General features: G+C 34.9%; 2 protein-coding genes across 2 annotated transcripts; one reads left to right on the plus strand and one right to left on the minus strand.

Annotated features, from left to right (window-relative positions):
- Positions 1-1,620: 1,620 nt before the first annotated feature.
- Positions 1,621-2,228, minus strand: LOC141403915 (uncharacterized). The gene is made up of 2 exons (XM_073987018.1): positions 2,134-2,228; positions 1,621-2,067 (listed from the first exon to the last, which is right to left on the minus strand). Exons 1-2 carry the CDS (start codon positions 2,176-2,178, stop codon positions 1,681-1,683), a joined length of 432 nt encoding a protein of 143 aa, XP_073843119.1. The 5' UTR covers positions 2,179-2,228; the 3' UTR covers positions 1,621-1,680.
- A 5,934-nt stretch (positions 2,229-8,162) lies between these two features.
- LOC141403639 (uncharacterized) lies at positions 8,163-8,753 on the plus strand. The gene is made up of 2 exons (XM_073986370.1): positions 8,163-8,240; positions 8,303-8,753. The coding sequence occupies exons 1-2, from the start codon at positions 8,196-8,198 to the stop codon at positions 8,684-8,686; spliced, it is 429 nt and encodes a 142-aa protein (XP_073842471.1). The 5' UTR covers positions 8,163-8,195; the 3' UTR covers positions 8,687-8,753.
- Positions 8,754-19,328: the final 10,575 nt, after the last annotated feature.

Here is a 19,328-nt window from a genome sequence, read left to right on the forward strand (position 1 = left end):
AATTTGCTTCAAAAATGCTCGTTTTCTGCTTCAAAAATTTTCTTGAAAATCAACGATTTGTGCTGCAAAATTTTAACCACGTTTTGAGCTTTAAAAATTTCCTTAAAATCCACATTTAGTGCTTTAAAAAATATCTTACCTTAAAAAATCCACGATGTGTGCTTTAAAAATTTCCACAAAAAATCCACGATTTGTGGTTTAAAAATGTTCATAAAAAATCCACGTTTGTGCTTCTGCCGTGGCTTTAAAATTTTCTTTAAAACTCCAAGCTTTGCACCTAAGGTGTGGCTTTAAAATTTGCTTCAAAAATTCTCGTTTTGTGCTTTAAAAAATTCCTTGAAAAATCCACGTTTTGAGCTTTAAAAATGTGCTTAAAATTCCACATTTTGTGCTTTTTAAAATTTCTTAAAGAATGCAAGTTTTGTGCATTAAAAATTTTCTTAAAAATCAAAGTTTTTTGCTTTAAAAATTTTCTTAAGAATCCTCATTTTTTAAATTTTTCCTAAAAAATTCACGTTTTGTGCCTCTCGTGTGGCTTTATTTGGACATCTACGTTTAGCGAAGAAGATCGTTGATAAAATAAATATTGATTAAAAATTCCAATCATCCTTTTTTAAATTCACGTTTATTCAAGTGATTAGTTTTAAAGCTATTCTTCACATTTACTTCAAAATGTAATTTTTTAAAATCAATTAAAAATTTCCCTCAAAAGTTTATGCCTATTGGTCTGACCATCGATGAGGAATTTTCTTTAATTCTTTATTCTTACCGTTCTCAGAAGGTATGCTAAACTGGTGGTCTTGTAACACAACTTCATCGTCTTGAGCTTAGAAAGGCATATTTGGTCTTTGTGGGTCTTTTCTCCGATTTGGTATAATGCGTTGTGATCTGATATGTTACTGATTAGGAGGGTCTGAAACCGTATTGGAATGTAAATATTATTTCGTTGACAAGAAAAGTTTACACAATAGAGTACTTTATTGATTTAATTGCCTTCGCATTAAGCTAATATGGTTGCAATACCTCATCTTTAATGATTCGATTCCATCCAAAAAAACTGCAATGAACCATTGAATAAATATAGAATCCAGACAGTCAATGTTTTCCGAAAAATGCTGATGTGACAAAAAAAACTGTCTGGTTTTGATTTAATTTTGCATGACTCAGTGGACGACAAAACATTCGTCTAAATTTAGAGCATCAAAATAGCCAGAATTCATTCACAAATAGAGGAGACCTAAGACGGAATATCCACAGCGATATAATGGTTCATTTGGTCTTTTTACGGATTAAAATAAACTACTGCTTGTCGATTGATAATGTCTTTGTCTGAAAAAGCAGCTCTGCTCATCGATGGCGCGTGTGTGTTTTCTATAACAGTTCCAAGAATTGATGTCGCTTAATGCTGGGAAATGATGGGCGAATGTGCAGTTTTTTAGATTCGGCCACTAGGGCTGCTTGTTAACTAAGAAGCCATAACATTAAAGACTAGTCACCACGACCCAGCAGGAAGTTGATTGCAAAACTCCCTGAAGACGACTTATAAATTAAGTAGTACTGGAAGACAATTGGAATTTCAATTTCGCTAACATTTTTATTGAATTTAGTTTATTTATTTTTTAATGGACAGTAAAACATATAATAGAAATAATAATAACAAAAAAATATTAACAAAAATCCTCAACAATATTCCTCTTCGAACAATTCTGGATGACGGGAATATTCCAGACCCTCCTCATAGATTGTATTGAATTTTTCATTTTTATTTGCACGTGCTATCTCAAGAACCCGCTTAGCATCTTCACTGCCCTCCGATTTGATTTTGTTAATTGCCGCGTGAAGTTTATCAAGAATCGCCACCATTTTTGCACTGCACACGATTTTATTGTTGGGTTCATCGAATTCTCTCAAGATCTCCACAAATTCGTTTTTATATTTACTTAATGAATCTGGTATGGCATTGACATTGTCCTGGACTCGGACTTTAACATCGGCCATCATGGCCTTAAAATTATCCTTGCCATCGGCGGCAACATTGCGTTTTACGAGGTGAGGCACAGCTAAAGTCTAGGGGGAATAGGATTGATTTAAATCAATTCTAGGATGGTGGATAAAAATTTGCCTGTAAATTACCTGGGCTACCAGAACTACAACAAATAAAATGAATACAGCTTTCATGTTGTTGTTGTTGTAGTTGTTCTAACAAAATTTACTAATGAACTGATTTTTAAAGAGTTTTCTGCTGCAAATTTATATGAAATTTTTATTCGATCTCAAGGTTGTAAAAATAATATAATAATTAAATTAATTATAATACGTATTTCAAATTCAATATATTGATTTCGAATATTCGTTATAATTCTTAACATTTTGTAAACCTTATCACCCATACCATACCTCGAAGTCATTGTTTGTTTTTGTAGACAAAATAAGGTCATTAAATTATTGATTATTTCTTTCTTAAAAAATCAAAAAGAGGAAAAACAAAAAAAAACCCAATTCAATATTTTTCAAATAACTTATAGGGAACCCAAGAAGGCTCTTAAATTTTTAAAAATATTTTTAGGGAACCTAACAAGGCCCGTGGAGTTTTAAAATTATTTTTAGGGAACCTACCAAATCTCTTGGATTTTTAAAAATATTTTTAGGCAACCTACCAAGGCTCGTAGATTTTTAAAATTATTTTTAGGGAACCTAACAACGTTCGTAGATTTTTAAAAATATTTTTAGGGAACCTACCAACGTTCGTGGATTTTTAAAAATATTTTTAGGGAACCTACCAAAGTTTGTGGATTTTTAATATTATTTTTAGGGAACCTACCAAAGCTCGTGGATTTTTAAAAATTTTTTTAGGGAACCTACCAAAGCTCGTGGATTTTTTAAATTTTTTTTAGGGAACCTACCAAAGCTCGTGGATTTTTAAATTTTTTTTTAGGGAACCTACCAAAGCTCGTGGATTTTTAAAAATTTTTTTAGGGAACCTACCAAAGCTCGTGGATTTTTTAAATTTTTTTTAGGGAACCTACCAAAGCTCGTGGATTTTTAAATTTTTTTTTAGGGAACCTACCAAAGCTCGTGGATTTTTAAAAATTTTTTTAGGGAACCTACCAAAGCTCGTGGCTTTTTAAAATTATTTTTAGGGAAACTACCAACGTTCGTGGATTTTTAAAATTATTTTTAGGGAAACTACCAACGTTCGTGGATTTTTAAAAATATTTTCAGGGAACCTACCAAAGCTCGTGGATTTTTAAAATTATTTTTAGGGAACCTACCAAAGCTCGTGGATTTTTAAAATTATTTTTAGGGAACATACTAAAGCTCGTGGATTTTTAAAATTATTTTTAGGGAACCTACCAAAGCTCGTGGATTTTTAAAATTATTTTTAGGGAACCTACCAAAGCTCGTGGATTTTTAAAATTATTTTTAGGGAACCTACCAAAGCTCGTGGATTTTTAAAAATATTTTTAGGGATCCCACCAAGGCTCGTGGATTTTTAAAAATATTTTTAGGGATCCCACCAAGGCTCGTGGATTTTTAAAAATATTTTTAGGGATCCCACCAAGGCTCGTGGATTTTTAAAAATATTTTTAGGGATCCCACCAAGGCTCGTGGATTTTTAAAAATATTTTTAGGGATCCCACCAAGGCTCGTGGATTTTTAAAATTATTTTTAGGGAACCTAACAAGGCTCGTGGATTTTTAAAATTATTTTTAGGGAACCTAACAAGGCTCGTGGATTTTTAAAATTATTTTTAGGGAACCTACCAAAGCTCGTGGATTTTTAAAATTATTTTTAGGGAACCTACCAAAGCTCGTGAATTTTTAAAACTATTTTTAGGGAAATTACCAAAGCTCGTGGATTTTTAAAATTATTTTTAGGGAACCTACCAAAGTTCGTGGATTTTTAAAATTATTTTTAGGGAACCTACCAAAGCTCGTGGATTTTTAAAATTATTTTTAGGGAACCTACCAAAGCTCGTGGATTTTTAAAATTATTTTTAGGGAACCTACCAAAGCTCGTGGATTTTTAAAATTATTTTTAGGGAACCTACCAAAGCTCGTGGATTTTTAAAATAATTTTTAGGGAACCTACCAAAGCTCGTGGATTTTTAAAATTATTTTTAGGGAACCTACCAAAGCTCGTGGATTTTTAAAATTATTTTTAGGGAACCTACCAAAGCTCGTGGATTTCTAAAAATATTTTTAGGCAAGCTACCAAGGCTCGTGGATTTTTAAAAATATTTTTAGGCAAGCTACCAAGGCTCGTGGATTTTTAAAAATATTTTTAGGGATCCCACCAAGGCTCGTGGATTTTTAAAAATATTTTTAGGGATCCCACCAAGGCTCGTGGATTTTTAAAAATATTTTTAGGGATCCCACCAAGGCTCGTGGATTTTTAAAATTATTTTTAGGGAACCTAACAAGGCTCGTGGATTTTTAAAATTATTTTTAGGGAACCTAACAAGGCTCGTGGATTTTTAAAATTATTTTTAGGGAACCTACCAAAGCTCGTGGATTTTTAAAATTATTTTTAGGGAACCTACCAAAGCTCGTGAATTTTTAAAATTATTTTTAGGGAAATTACCAAAGCTCGTGGATTTTTAAAATTATTTTTAGGGAACCTACCAAAGTTCGTGGATTTTTAAAATTATTTTTAGGGAACCTACCAAAGCTCGTGGATTTTTAAAATTATTTTTAGGGAACCTACCAAAGCTCGTGGATTTTTAAAATTATTTTTAGGGAACCTACCAAAGCTCGTGGATTTTTAAAATTATTTTTAGGGAACCTACCAAAGCTCGTGGATTTTTAAAATTATTTTTAGGGAACCTACCAAAGCTCGTGGATTTTTAAAATTATTTTTAGGGAACCTACCAAAGCTCGTGGATTTTTAAAATAATTTTTAGGGAACCTACCAAAGCTCGTGGATTTTTAAAATTATTTTTAGGGAACCTACCAAAGCTCGTGGATTTCTAAAAATATTTTTAGGCAAGCTACCAAGGCTCGTGGATTTTTAAAAATATTTTTAGGCAAGCTACCAAGGCTCGTGGATTTTTAAAAAATATTTTTAGGGATCCCACCAAGGCTCGTGGATTTTTAAAAATATTTTTAGGGATCTCACCACGGCTCGTGGATTTTTAAAAATATTTTTAGGGATCCCACCAAGGCTCGTGGATTTTTAAAAATATTTTTAGGGATCCCACCAAGGCTCGTGGATTTTTAAAAATATTTTTAGGGATCCCACCAAGTCTCGTGGATTTTTAAAAATATTTTTAGGGATACCACCAAGGCTCGTGGATTTTTAAAAATATTTTTAGGGATACCACCAAGGCTCGTGGATTTTTAAAAATATTTTTAGGGATCCCACCAAGTCTCGTGGATTTTTAAAAATATTTTTAGGGATACCACCAAGGCTCGTGGATTTTTAAAAATATTTTTAGGGATACCACCAAGGCTCGTGGATTTTTAAAAATATTTTTAGGGATCCCACCAAGACTCGTGGATTTTTAAAAATATTTTTAGGGATCCCACCAAGGCTCGTGGATTTTTAAAAATATTTTTAGGGATCCCACCAAGGCTCGTTGATTTTTAAAAATATTTTTAGGGATCCCACCAAGGCTCGTGGATTTTTAAAAATATTTTTAGGGATCCCACCAAGGCTCGTGGATTTTTAAAAATATTTTTAGGGATCCCACCAAGGCTCGTGGATTTTTAAAAATATTTTTAGGGATCCCACCAAGGCTCGTGGATTTTTAAAAATATTTTTAGGGATCCCACCAAGGCTCGTTGATTTTTAAAAATATTTTTAGGGATCCCACCAAGGCTCGTGGATTTTTAAAAATATTTTTAGGGATCCCACCAAGGCTCGTGGATTTTTAAAAATATTTTTAGGGATCCCACCAAGGCTCGTGGAATTTTAAAAATATTTTTAGGGATCCCACCAAGGCTCGTGGATTTTTAAAAATATTTTTAGGGATCCCACCAAGGCTCGTGGATTTTTAAAAATATTTTTAGGGATCCCACCAAGGCTCGTGGATTTTTAAAAATATTTTTAGGGATCCCACCAAGGCTCGTGGATTTTTAAAAATATTTTTAGGGATCCCACCAAGGCTCGTGGATTTTTAAAAATATTTTTAGGGATCCCACCAAGGCTCGTGGATTTTTAAAAATATATTTAGGGATCCCACCAAGGCTCGTGGATTTTTAAAAATATTTTTAGGGATCCCACCAAAGCTAGTGGATTTTTAAAATTATTTTTAGGGAACCTACCAAAGCTCGTGGATTTTTAAAATTATTTTTAGGGAACCTACCAAAGCTCGTGGATTTTTAAAATTATTTTTAGGGTTCCCACCAAGGCTCGTAGATTTTTAAAATTATTTTTAGGGAACCTACCAATACTCGTGGATTTTTAAAATTATTTTTAGGGAACCTACCAAAGCTCGTGGATTTTTAAAAATATTTTTAGGGATCCCACCAAGGCTCGTGGATTTTTAAAATTATTTTTAGGGTTCCCACCAAGGCTCGTGGATTTTTAAAATTATTTTTAGGGAACCTACCAAAGCTCGTGGATTTTTAAAAATATTTTTAGGGATCCCACCAAGGCTCGTGGATTTTTAAAATTATTTTTAGGGATCCCACCAAGGCTCGTGGATTTTTAAAAATATTTTTAGGGATCCCACCAAGGCTCGTGGATTTTTAAAAATATTTTTAGGGATCCCACCAAGGCTCGGGGATTTCTAAAAATATTTTTAGGGATCCCACCAAGGCTCGTGGATTTCTAAAAATATTTTTAGGGATCCTACCAAGGCTCGTGGATTTTTAGAAATATTTTTAGGGATCCTACCAAGGCTCGTGGATTTTTAAAAATATTTTTAGGGATCCTACCAAGGCTCGTGGATTTTTAGAAATATTTTTAGGGATCCTACCAAGGCTCGTGGATTTTTAAAAATATTTTTAGGGATCCTACCAAGGCTCGTGGATTTTTAAAAATATTTTTAGGGATCCTACCAAGGCTCGTGGATTTTTAAAAATATTTTTAGGGATCCTACCAAGGCTCGTGGATTTTTAGAAATATTTTTAGGGATCCTACCAAGGCTCGTGGATTTTTAAAAATATTTTTAGGGATCCTACCAAGGCTCGTGGATTTTTAAAAATATTTTTAGGGATCCTACCAAGGCTCGTGGATTTTTAGAAATATTTTTAGGGATCCTACCAAGGCTCGTGGATTTTTAAAAATATTTTTAGGGATCCTACCAAGGCTCGTGGATTTTTAAAAATATTTTTAGGGTATCCTACCAAGGCTCGTGGATTTTTAGAAATATTTTTAGGGATCCTACCAAGGCTCGTGGATGTTTAAAAATATTTTCTTAGGGAACCTATAAAGTCTCGTGGATTTTTAAAAATATTTTCTTAGGGAACCTGTAAAGGCTCGTGGATGTTTAAAAATATTTTTAGGGATCCCACAAAGGCTCATGGATTTTTAAAAATATTTTTAGGGATCCCACAAAGGCTCATGGATTTTTAAAAATATTTTTAGGGATCCCACAAAGGCTCATGGATTTGTAAAAATATTTTTAGGGATCCCACCAAGGCTCGTGGATTTTTAAAAATATTTTTAGGGATCCCACCAAGGCTCGTGGATTTTTAAAAATATTTTTAGGGATCCTACCAAGGCTCGTGGATTTTTAAAAACATTTTTAGGGATCCTACCAAGGCTCGTGGATTTTTAGAAATATTTTTAGGGATCCTACCAAGGCTCGTGGATTTTTAAAAATATTTTTAGGGATCCCACCAAGGCTCGTGGATTTTTAAAAATATTTTTAGGGATCCCACCAAGGCTCGTGGATTTTTAAAAATATTTTTAGGGATCCCACCAAGGCTCGTGGATTTTTAAAAATATTTTTACACGTTTTTTCTTGGTTTATCTTGAAATGTTTTATTGTTTCTTTTCACCCCCACTCTATCTCCGTAATTTCTAAGAAAGGCAATCTTCGATAATTGATTGACCTTTTTTATGTGTCTACAAAAACAAAGAATTATGACTTTGAGCTATTTGTGATAAGGTTTGCAAAAATTTAAGTATTATAGCAAATTCTCAAGAACATTCAATTCAATAAAAATTTCGTATAAATTTCCTGTAGAAATTGCTTTAAAATTCAGTTCATTTTCGAATCTTGTTAGAAACACAATTACACTAACATGAAAGCTGTAATAATTTTATTGGCTTTAGCTGTAGTTCTGCAGGTTATTTAAAAGTAAATTCATACCACCCTTCAAAAATAAAAAAAAATCTTTTTCCCCTATAGACTTCAGTAGCTGTGCCAGTAAAACGCAATGTTGCTGATGATGGCAAGGAAAACTTTAAAGTAATGATGGCCGATATTAAAGTTAGACTCCAAGATACTGTAAAGGACATACCAGACACACTAAGCCACTATAAGAAAGATTTTCAGGAGATATTAAGAGAATTCGATGAACCCAACAATAAAATTGTATGCAGTGCAAAAATGGTAGCCATTATTCATAAACTGCGCGAGGCAATTGGCAAACTCAAGTCTGATGACAGTGAAGATGGTAAAAGAGTTTTTGAGATAGCACGATCACATAAAAATCCAAACTACAATACATTGTATAAGGCAGGACTGGAATACGCTCGTCATCCTGAATTATTTGATGAGGAATATTGTTAAGAATTTTAATATTTTCCGTTGAAAAATAAATAAATAAAATTAACAAAATAAATAAATTTTAATGAAAAATATCGCGATATTTTTAAAAAAATCCACGCCTGATAAAACGATTTTTAAAAAATCCACGGCTGACACAAATATTTTTAAAAAGATCCACGTTTGGTAAAAATATTTTTAAAAAACTTCACGCTTGATAAAAACATTTTCTTATTTCAAAAATGTTCAATAAGACATGTCTTAGTTTTTTTCAAAATTTCCCACTCTCATTATTGAATGAATGAATCTCTGCTGTTCCAATTGACACCGGAGAAGAGAAGCGAACAATAAAGGCATGGTTGCACTTCAATTCATTCAATACTGTTTTTTCTTTCTTCTCTTATTTTTGGAATTCATGCGTAAAATGTGTAACTCGCGCTTATACAACAACAGCAATCCTATATTCTGTCTTCAACAAAAAAGTGACTTGAAGTGCATCCTAGAAAAAAACACATTGTTTTTAAATCTTTACTTTTTTGGTCTGCTTGTTAGACCTTACAGCAATGTAACACATGTTCCCATTACACCGAAAGGTGTGCAGAATGAAGCCTGTCTCTATTTTTCATTTCTCTTAAGAAGAAACACTTTCTTGTGTTCTTTTTTATCTTAAAGGCCAATGACATTTGAAGCGCTTCATTTAATGAGGAAAATAAGCAGAATTTTAAATTTGATTTTTTTGAGGGGAACTATCAGTATCCACTTTTTTGTTGAGTTAATGTAACGGAATTATTAATCTTCCATTTGAGATATGTTTTCCGGATAGCAATGACACATTTTTGGAGCTAAAGTACCGTGTCGTCTGTCCATTAAACTCCTGAGAAAAGTTGTGATTTACTTTATGACATGTGTCTTTATTACAGATCATATTACAATTGGAGCTGGGTGAAGACGGTTTGGAGTCGGATGGGGGGGGGGGGGAGCAAGGTATGAATTTGTAGTTACATTACTTTATGTGTGTATATTGCTTTGGATGTACAGTCTCGTTTGGGTTATAGTTTTTGATAAGTATGTATGTAGAAACTTTCAAGCACTTTAGCCTATATTACCCTTAGAAAGAAATCTTAAGGGCCTATAAAAGAGTTGGGCGCCATAGTGGCACAAAAGTCAGCATGTCTGCCTTGCATGCAAAAAATTGTATTTGGAAACTCCGACGCCGGTGCGCCAAGCCCACTAAATATTGGCCAGGGTGCTTCTATAGACACTTTCTCTAAAGAACAGTGCTTCTGTAGACACTTTCTCTAAAGAACGGTGCTTCTATAGACCCTTTCTGAAAGAAAGTGTGCTACTATAGACTATTTCTGAATGAAAGGGTGCTTCTATAGACCCTTTCTCAAAGAAAAAGTGTTTCTATAGACCCTTTCTCAAAGAAAGGGTGCTTCTATAGACCCTTTCTCAAAGAAAGGGTGCTTCTATAGACCCTTTCTCAAAGAAATGGTGCTTCTTAAGACCTTTTCTCAAAGAAAGGGTGCTTCTATAGACCCTTTCTGAAAGAAAGGACGCTTCTATAGACCCTTTTCTGAAAGAAAGGGTGCTTCTATAGAGCCTTTGGTGCTTTTATAGACCCCTTCTGAAAGAAAGGGTGCTTCTATAGACCTTTCTCAAGAGAAAGGGTGCTTGTATAGACCTTTCTCAAGAGAAAGGGTGCTTGTGTAGACCTTTCTCAAGAGAAAGGGTGCTTGTATAGACCTTTCTGAAAGGAAGGGTGCTTCTTTAGAGCCTTTCTGAAAGAAAGGGTGCTTCTATAGACCCTTCTGAAAGAATGGGTGCTTCTATAGATCCTTTCTCAAAGAAAGGGTGTTTCTATAGACCCTTTCTCAAAGAAAAAGTGTTTCTATAGACCCTTTCTCAAAGAAAAAGTGTTTCTATAGACCCTTTCTCAAAGAAAGGGTGCTTCTATAGACCCTTTCTCAAAGAAAGGGTGCTTCTATAGACCCTTTCTCAAAGAAAAAGTGTTTCTATAGACCCTTTCTCAAAGAAAGGGTGCTTCTATATACTCTTTCTCAAAAAATTGTGTTTCTATAGACCCTTTCTCAGAGAAAGAGTGCTTCTATAGACCCTTTCTCAAAGAAAGGGTGCTTCTATAGACCCTTTCGTGTTTCTATAGAGCCTTTCTGAAAGAAATGGTGTTTCTAAAGACCCTTCTGAAAGAAAGGGTGCTTCTATAGACCCTTTGATGCTTCTATACACCCTTTCTTAAAGAAAGGGTGCTTATATAGACCCTTTCTACAATAAAGGGTGTTTCTGTAGACCTTTCCTATAAGAAAGGGTGCTTCTGTAGACCCTTTCTATAATAAACGGTGCTTCTGTAAAAAAGGGTACTTCTAAAGACCTTCTCTGTAAGAAAGGGTGCTTCTATAGACCTTCTCTGTAAGAAAGGGTGCTTCTATAGACCCTTTCTGAACAAAAGGATGCTTCTGTAGACCCTTTCTGAAATAAAGGGTGCTTCTGTAGACCCTTTCTGAAATAAAGGGTGCTTCTATAGACCCTTTGGTGCTTCTATAAACCCTTTCTAAAAGAAAGGGTGCTTCTATAGACCCTTTCGGAAAGAAAGGGTGCTTCTATTGACGCTTTCGGAAAGAAAGGGTGCTTCTATTTCCCCTTTCGGAAAGAAAGGGTGCTTCTATTTCCCCTTTCGGAAAGAAAGGGTGCTTCTATTTCCCCTTTCGGAAAGAAAGGGTGCTTCTATTTCCCCTTTCGGAAAGAAAGGGTGCTTCTATTTCCCCTTTCGGAAAGAAAGGGCGCTTCTATTTCCCCTTTCGGAAAGAAAGGGTGCTTCTATTTCCCCTTTCGGAAAGAAAGGGTGCTTCTATTTCCCCTTTCGGAAAGTAAGGGTGCTTCTATTTCCCCTTTCGGAAAGAAAGGGTGCTTCTATTTCCCCTTTCGGAAAGAAAGGGTGCTTCTATTTCCCCTTTCGGAAAGAAAGGGTGCTTCTATTTCCCCTTTCGGAAAGAAAGGGTGCTTCTATTTCCCCTTTCGGAAAGAAAGGGTGCTTCTATTTCCCCTTTCGGAAAGAAAGGGTGCTTCTATTTCTCCTTTCGGAAAGAAAGGGTGCTTCTATTTCCCCTTTCGGAAAGAAAGGGTGCTTCTATTTCCCCTTTCGGAAAGAAAGGGTGCTTCTATTTCCCCTTTCGGAAAGAAAGGGTGCTTCTATTTCCCCTTTCGGAAAGAAAGGGTGCTTCTATTTCCCCTTTCGGAAAGAAAGGGTGCTTCTATTTCCCCTTTCGGAAAGAAAGGGTGCTTCTATTTCCCCTTTCGGAAAGAAAGGGTGCTTCTATTTCCCCTTTCGGAAAGAAAGGGTGCTTCTATTTCCCCTTTCGGAAAGAAAGGGTGCTTCTATTTCCCCTTTCGGAAAGAAAGGGTGCTTCTATTTCCCCTTTCGGAAAGAAAGGGTGCTTCTATTTCCCCTTTCGGAAAGAAAGGGTGCTTCTATTTCCCCTTTCGGAAAGAAAGGGTGCTTCTATTTCCCCTTTCGGAAAGAAAGGGTGCTTCTATTTCCCCTTTGGGAAAGAAAGGGTGCTTCTATTTCCCCTTTGGGAAAGAAAGGGTGCTTCTATTTCCCCTTTCGGAAAGAAAGGGTGCTTCTATTTCCCCTTTCGGAAAGAAAGGGTGTTTCTATTTCCCCTTTCGGAAAGAAAGGGTGCTTCTATAGACCCTTTCGGAAAGAAAGGGTGCTTCTATAGACCCTATCGGAAAGAAAGGGTGCTTCTATAGACCCTATCGGAAAGAAAGGGTGTTTCTATTTCCCCTTTCGGAAAGAAAGGGTGCTTCTATAGACCCTTTCGGAAAGAAAGGGTGCTTCTATAGACCCTTTCGGATAGAAAGGATGCTTCTATAGACCCTTTCGGATAGAAAGGGTGCTTCTATAGACCCTTTCGGAAAGAAAGGGTGCTTCTATAGATCCGTTCGGAAAGAAGGGTGCTTCTATAGATCCTTTCGGAAAGAAAGGGTGCTTCTATAGATCCTTTCGGAAAGAAAGGGTGCTTCTATAGATCCTTTCGGAAAGAAAGGGTGCTTCTATAGATCCTTTCGGAAAGGAATGGTGCTTATATAGACCCTTTCGGAAAGAAAGGGTGCTTCTATAGATCCTTTCGGAAAGAAAGGGTGCTTCTATAGACCCTTTCGGAAAAAAGGGTGCTTCTATAGACACTTTCGGAGAGAAAGGGTGCTTCTATAGACCCTTTCGGAAAGAAAGGGTGCTTCTATAGATTCTTTCGGAAAGAAAGGGTTCTTCTATAGATCCTTTCGGAAAGAAAGGGTGCTTCTATAGACCCTTTCGGAAAGAAAGGGTGCTTCTGTAGACCCTTTCGGAAAGAAAGGGTGCTTCTGTAGACCCTTTCGGAAAGAAAGGGTGCTTCTATAGACCCTTTAGGAAAGAAAGGGTGCTTCTATAGACCCTTTCGGAAAGAAGGGGTGCTTCTATAGACCCTTTCGGAAAGAGGGGGTGCTTCCATAGACCCTTTCGGAAAGAAAGGGTGCTTCTGTAGACCCTTTCGGAAAGAAAGGGTGCTTCTATAGACCCTTTAGGAAAGAAAGGGTGCTTCTATAGACCCTTTCGGAAAGAAGGGGTGCTTTTATAGACCCTTTCGGAAAGAAAGGGTGCTTCCATAGACCCTTTCTGAAAGAAAGGGTGCTTCCATAGACCCTTTCTCAAAGAAAGGGTGTTTCTATAGACCCTTTCTCAAAGAAAGGGTGTTTCTATAGACCCTTTCTCAAAGAAAGGGTGCTTCTATAGACCCTTTCGGAAAAAAGGGTGCTTCTATAGACCCTTTCGGAGAGAAAGGGTGCTTCTATAGACCCTTTCGGAAAGAAAGGGTGCTTCTATAGACCCTTTCGGAAAGAAAGGGTGCTTCTATAGACTCTTTCGGAGAGAAATTGTGCTTCTATGGACCCTTTCGAAAAGAAAGGGTGCTTCTATAGACCCTTTCGGAAAGAAAGGGTGCTTCTATAGACCCTTTCGGAAAGAGGGGGTGCTTCCATAGACCCTTTCGGAAAGAAAGGGTGCTTCTATAGACCCTTTCGGAAAGAAAGGGTGCTTCTATAGACCCTTTCGGAAAGAAAGGGTGCTTCTATAGACCCTTTCGGAAAGAAAGGGTGCTTCTATAGACCCTTTCGGAAAGAAAGGGTGCTTCTATAGACCCTTTCTGAAAGAAAGGGTGCTTCCATAGACCCTTTCTCAAAGAAAGGGTGTTTCTATAGACCCTTTCTCAACGAAAGGGTGCTTCTATAGACCCTTTCTCAAAGAAAGGGTGCTTCTATAGACCCTTTCTCAAAGAAAGGGTGCTTCTATAGACCCTTTCGGAAAAAAGGGTGCTTCTATAACCCTTTCGGAGAGAAAGGGTGCTTCTATAGACCCTTTCGGAAAGAAAGGGTGCTTCTATAGATCCTTTCGGAAAGAAAGGGTGCTTCTATAGATCCTTTCGGAAAGAAAGGGTGCTTCTATAGACCCTTTCGGAAAGAAAGGGTGCTTCTATAGACCCTTTCGGAGAGAAAGGGTGCTTCTATGGACCCTTTCGAAAAGAAAGGGTGCTTCTATAGACCCTTTCGGAAAGAAAGGGTGCTTCTATAGACCCTTTCGGAAAGAAAGGGTGCTTCTATAGACCCTTTCGGAAAGAGGGGGTGCTTCCATAGACCCTTTCGGAAAGAAAGGGTGCTTCTATAGACCCTTTCGGAAAGAAAGGGTGCTTCTATAGACCCTTTCTTAAAGAAAGGGTGCTTCTATAGACCCTTTCTCAAAGAAAGGGTGCTTCTATAGACCCTTTCTAAAAGAAAGGGTGCTTCTATGGACCCTTTCTGAAAGAAAGGGTGCTTCTATGGACCCTTTCTGAAAGAAAGGGTGCTTCCATAGACCCTTTCTGCAAGAAAGGGTGTTTCTATAGACCCTTTTGGAAAGAAAGGGTGCTTCTATAGACCCTTTCGGAAAGAGGGGGTGCTTCCATAGACCCTTTCGGAAAGAAAGGGTGCTTCTATAGACCCTTTCGGAAAGAAAGGGTGCTTCTATAGACCCTTTCGGAAAGAAAGGGTGCTTCTATGTACCCTTTCTGAAAGAAAGGGTGCTTCCATAGACCCTTTCTCAAAGAAAGGGTGTTTCTATAGACCCTTTCTCAAAGAAAGGGTGCTTCTATAGACCCTTTCTAAAAGAAAGGGTGCTTCTATGGACCCTTTCTAAAAGAAAGGGTGCTTCTATGGACCCTTTCTAAAAGAAAGGGTGCTTCCATAGACCCTTTCTGCAAGAAAGGGTGTTTCTATAGACCCTTTCTGAAAGAAAGGGTGCTTCTATAGACCCTTTCTGTAAGAAAGACACTCTCTTTCAGAAAGAGTGCTTCTATAGACCCTTTCTGTAAGAAAGACACTCTCTTTCAGAAAGAGTGCTTCTATAGACACCCTCTTTCAGAAAGAGTGCTTTTATAGACACCCTCTACAGACAAGACGTTGATTTTTTAAATATTTTTTTTTCAGAGCCACAAAACCTGAATTTTTTTAATTTAAATTTGTTCATAGCCACAAAACGTAGGTTTGTTAAAATATTTTTTACAAGCCACAAAACGTGGATTTTTTAGAGAATATTTTTTCAAACCACCAACAACGTGGTTTTTTAAAGAATATTTTTTCAAATCACCAACAACTTGGATTTTCTAATGAATATTTTTTTTTTGTAAACCACCAACAACGTGGATTTTTTAAAGAATATTTTTTCAAGCACCATCAGAGCCACAAAACGTAGATACTTTTATTGTAGCTTCGTTTTGGGGATACATGTCTTCAGTCAAATCGATTGGCGAATCTTTTTGTAGAATATTTCATTCTTCTAACTCAATTCCTTTCATATCCTTTTCGTCCTTTATTTCTTGAACCATAGTAAAAGTACGACATGATGAGATTTTTCAGCATCCAAATATTCTAAAAAATTTTGCTCAGAAAATTTTAGGTACGGTTCTCTTTGACCGTTTTCATTGTCCTTTTGATGTTTACTCGGTCTTGGTTCAAAAAGAAAATAAGTTTTGTTTTTCTATATATTCGTTATTGGTTATATAAAGGTATGTAGCTACAATAACGCCAAAGAGAGGTATGAAGCTATCTTCCCAAGTATTATAGGGGGAAAACCAAAAACGATATCTCAGAAACTTGACCTATGGTGAAAAGTTCCTTTTGGATTCTTAATATACTAGTCAAGGGGTTTCATCCCCAAACGGAATTTTCCACACCCCAGAAATGTTGCTGCACAGTGTTATCACCAATATTTTTATTTTCTTCAATATCTAGCTTCCCATCCATATTCAATTTCCATTCTTGTCACACGCACCTATGTAAGTACAGTTCCTAACGTCCATCATCACAATCCAATAAGAAGCGTGACTTGTTGTCCAACATGTCACTTTGTATCAACCTTTTAAAATGTATGCAAGTGTGTGTGTGCGTCTTTTCAATGAATATCGAAATCCTTGATGGAACATAGCTCTGCTTTTAGAGCAACAACAACAACCACAAATGTGACAGGAAATATGCTGTACATTACAATTTTTACGACTTTTAAAGTACTTGTCTTTGTAATAATTTCAAGCAAGAGCAGCAAGGATTTGAGGATATGATGATGTTATTTTAATGATGTAACGGAACATCTGTCCTTTTAGAATGCAACAAAAACATTGATACACAAATTTCTCTTAAAACAAAACGAAAGATCGGTAAACCATATCAAATGCCAAAAGAACCTTCCTTCTTTTTTTTGTTTGAAGATGAAATTTTTTAAATTTATGAGTTTTCAGTCATATTTCAAAATTATGAAAATATCAACCAAGAAGTTCTCATGTATCGAAAGAAAACAAGTACTCGTATTTTAAAACAACATTGAGTTCAAACGGAACGAATCGCATATACGAGGATGATGAATCCTATTCTGAATTATGTGATTAGGATGACCTTTACAGATGTAAAAAACAATTTGAATTTATTCACAGTCTACTAGAACAAAACCAAATACTCTCGACAGCTAGCTCTCACCTGATATTCCAAATGAAAACACACAAACCACCAACAACGTGGATTTTTTAAAGAATATTTTTTTCAAACCACCAACAACGTGGATTTTTTTAAGAATATATTTTTCAAACCACCAACAACGTGAATTTTTTAAAGAATATTTTTTTACAGACCACCAACAACGTGGATTTTTTAAAGAATATTTTTTACAAACCACCAACAACGTGGATTTTTTAAAGAATATTTTTTTCAAACCACCAACAACGTGGATTTTTTAAAGAATATTTTTTTCAAACCACCAACAACGTGGATTTTTTAAAGAATATTTTTTTCAAACCACCAACAACGTGGATTTTTTAAAGAATACTTTTTTTCAAACCACCAACAACGTGGGTTTTTTAAAGAATATTTTTTTACAGACCACCGACAACGTGGATTTTTTAAAGAATATTTTTTACAAACCACCAACAACGTGGATTTTTTAAAGAATATTTTTTTCAAACCACCAACAACGTGGATTTTTTAAAGAATATTTTTTTCAAACCGCCAACAACGTGGATTTTTAAAGAATATTTTTTTCAAACCACCAACAACGTGGATTTTGAAAGAATATTTTTTTCAAACCACCAACAACGTGGATTTTTAAAGAATATTTTTTTCAAACCACCAACAACGTAGATTTTTAAAGAATATTTTTTTCAAACCGCCAACAACGTGGATTTTGAAAGAATATTTTTTTCAAACCACCAACAACGTGGATTTTTAAAGAATATTTTTTTCAAACCACCAACAACGTAGATTTTTAAAGAATATTTTTTTCAAACCACCAACAACGTGGATTTTTTAAAGAATATTTTTTTCAAACCACCAACAACGTGGGTTTTTTAAAGAATATTGTTTTTTAAACCACCAACAACGTGGATTTTTTAAAGAATATTTTTTTAAACCACCAACAACGTGGATTTTTTAAAGAATATTTTTTTCAAACCACCAACAACGTGGATTTTTTAAAGAATATTTTTTTCAAACCACCAACAACGTGGGTTTTTTAAAGAATATTGTTTTTTAAACCACCAACAACGTGGATTTTTTAAAGAATATTTTTTTCAAACCACCAACAACGTGGATTTTTTAAAGAATATTTTTTTCAAACCACCAACAACGTGGGTTTTTTAAAGAATATTGTTTTTTAAACCACCAACAACGTGGATTTTTTAAAGAATATTTTTTTAAACCACCAACAACGTGGATTTTTTAAAGAATATTTTTTTCAAACCACCAACAACGTGGATTTTTTAAAGAATATTTTTTTCAAACCACCAACAACGTGGATTTTTTAAAGAATATTTTTTTCAAACCACCAACAACGTGGATTTTTTAAAGAATATTTTTTACAAACCACCAACAACGTGGATTTTTTAAAGAATATTTTTTTCAAACCACCAACAACGTGGATTTTTTAAAGAATATTCTTTTCAAACCACCAACAACGTGGATTTTTTAAAGAATATTTTTTTCAAACCGCCAACAAAGTGGATTTTTAAAGAATATTGTTTTCAAACCACCAACAACGTGGATTTTTTAAAGAATATTGTTTTCAAACCACCAACAACGTGGATTTTTTAAAGAATATTTTTTACAAACCACCAACAACGTGGATTTTTTAAAGAATATTTTTTTCAAACCACCAACAACGTGGATTTTTTAAAGAATATTTTTTTCAAACCACCAACAATGTGGATTTTTTAAAGAATATTGTTTTCAAACCACCAACAACGTGGATTTTTTAAAGAATATTTTTTTCAAACCGCCAACAACGTGGATTTTTAAAGAATATTTTTTTCAAACCACCAACAACGTGGATTTTTTAAAGAATATTTTTTTCAAACCACCAACAACGTGGATTTTTTAAAGAATATTTTTTTCAAACCACCAACAACGTGGATTTTTTAAAGAATATTTTTTTCAAACCACCAACAACGTGGATTTTTTAAAGAATATTTTTTTCAAACCACCAACAACGTGGATTTTTTAAAGAATATTTTTTTCAAACCACCAACAACGTGGATTTTTTAAAGAATATTTTTTTCAAACCACCAACAACGTGGATTTTTTAAAGAATATTTTTTTCAAACCACCAACAACGTGGATTTTTTAAAGAATATTTTTTTCAAACCACCAACAACGTGGATTTTTTAAAGAATATTTTTTTCAAACCACCAACAACGTGGATTTTTTAAAGAATATTTTTTTCAAACCACCAACAACGTGGATTTTTTAAAGAATATTTTTTTCAAACCACCAACAACGTGGATTTTTTAAAGAATATTTTTTTCAAACCACCAACAACGTGGATTTTTTAAAGAATATTTTTTTCAAACCACCAACAACGTGGATTTTTTAAAGAATATTTTTTTCAAACCACCAACAACGTGGATTTTTTAAAGAATATTTTTTTCAAACCACCAACAACGTGGATTTTTTAAAGAATATTTTTTTCAAACCACCAACAACGTGGATTTTTTAAAGAATATTTTTTTCAAACCACCAACAACGTGGATTTTTTAAAGAATATTTTTTTCAAACCACCAACAACGTGGATTTTTTAAAGAATATTTTTTTCAAACCA

The sequence above is a fragment of the Musca autumnalis genome, unplaced genomic scaffold, assembly GCF_047663935.1.
Source record: "Musca autumnalis isolate F117 unplaced genomic scaffold, ASM4766393v1 scaffold_4, whole genome shotgun sequence".
NCBI lineage: Eukaryota > Metazoa > Arthropoda > Insecta > Diptera > Muscidae > Musca > Musca autumnalis.

Bases quoted from the DNA above. Each gene is read 5' to 3' on its own strand.
- LOC141403639 (XM_073986370.1), top strand. From the start codon at position 8,196: ATGAAAGCTGTAATAATTTTATTGGCTTTAGCTGTAGTTCTGCAG. The intron at 8,241-8,302 runs GTTATTTAAAAG...TTTCCCCTATAG, and splicing joins CTTTAGCTGTAGTTCTGCAG to ACTTCAGTAGCTGTGCCAGT.
- LOC141403915 (XM_073987018.1), bottom strand. From the start codon at position 2,178: ATGAAAGCTGTATTCATTTTATTTGTTGTAGTTCTGGTAGCCCAG. The intron at 2,068-2,133 runs GTAATTTACAGG...TATTCCCCCTAG, and splicing joins TTGTAGTTCTGGTAGCCCAG to ACTTTAGCTGTGCCTCACCT.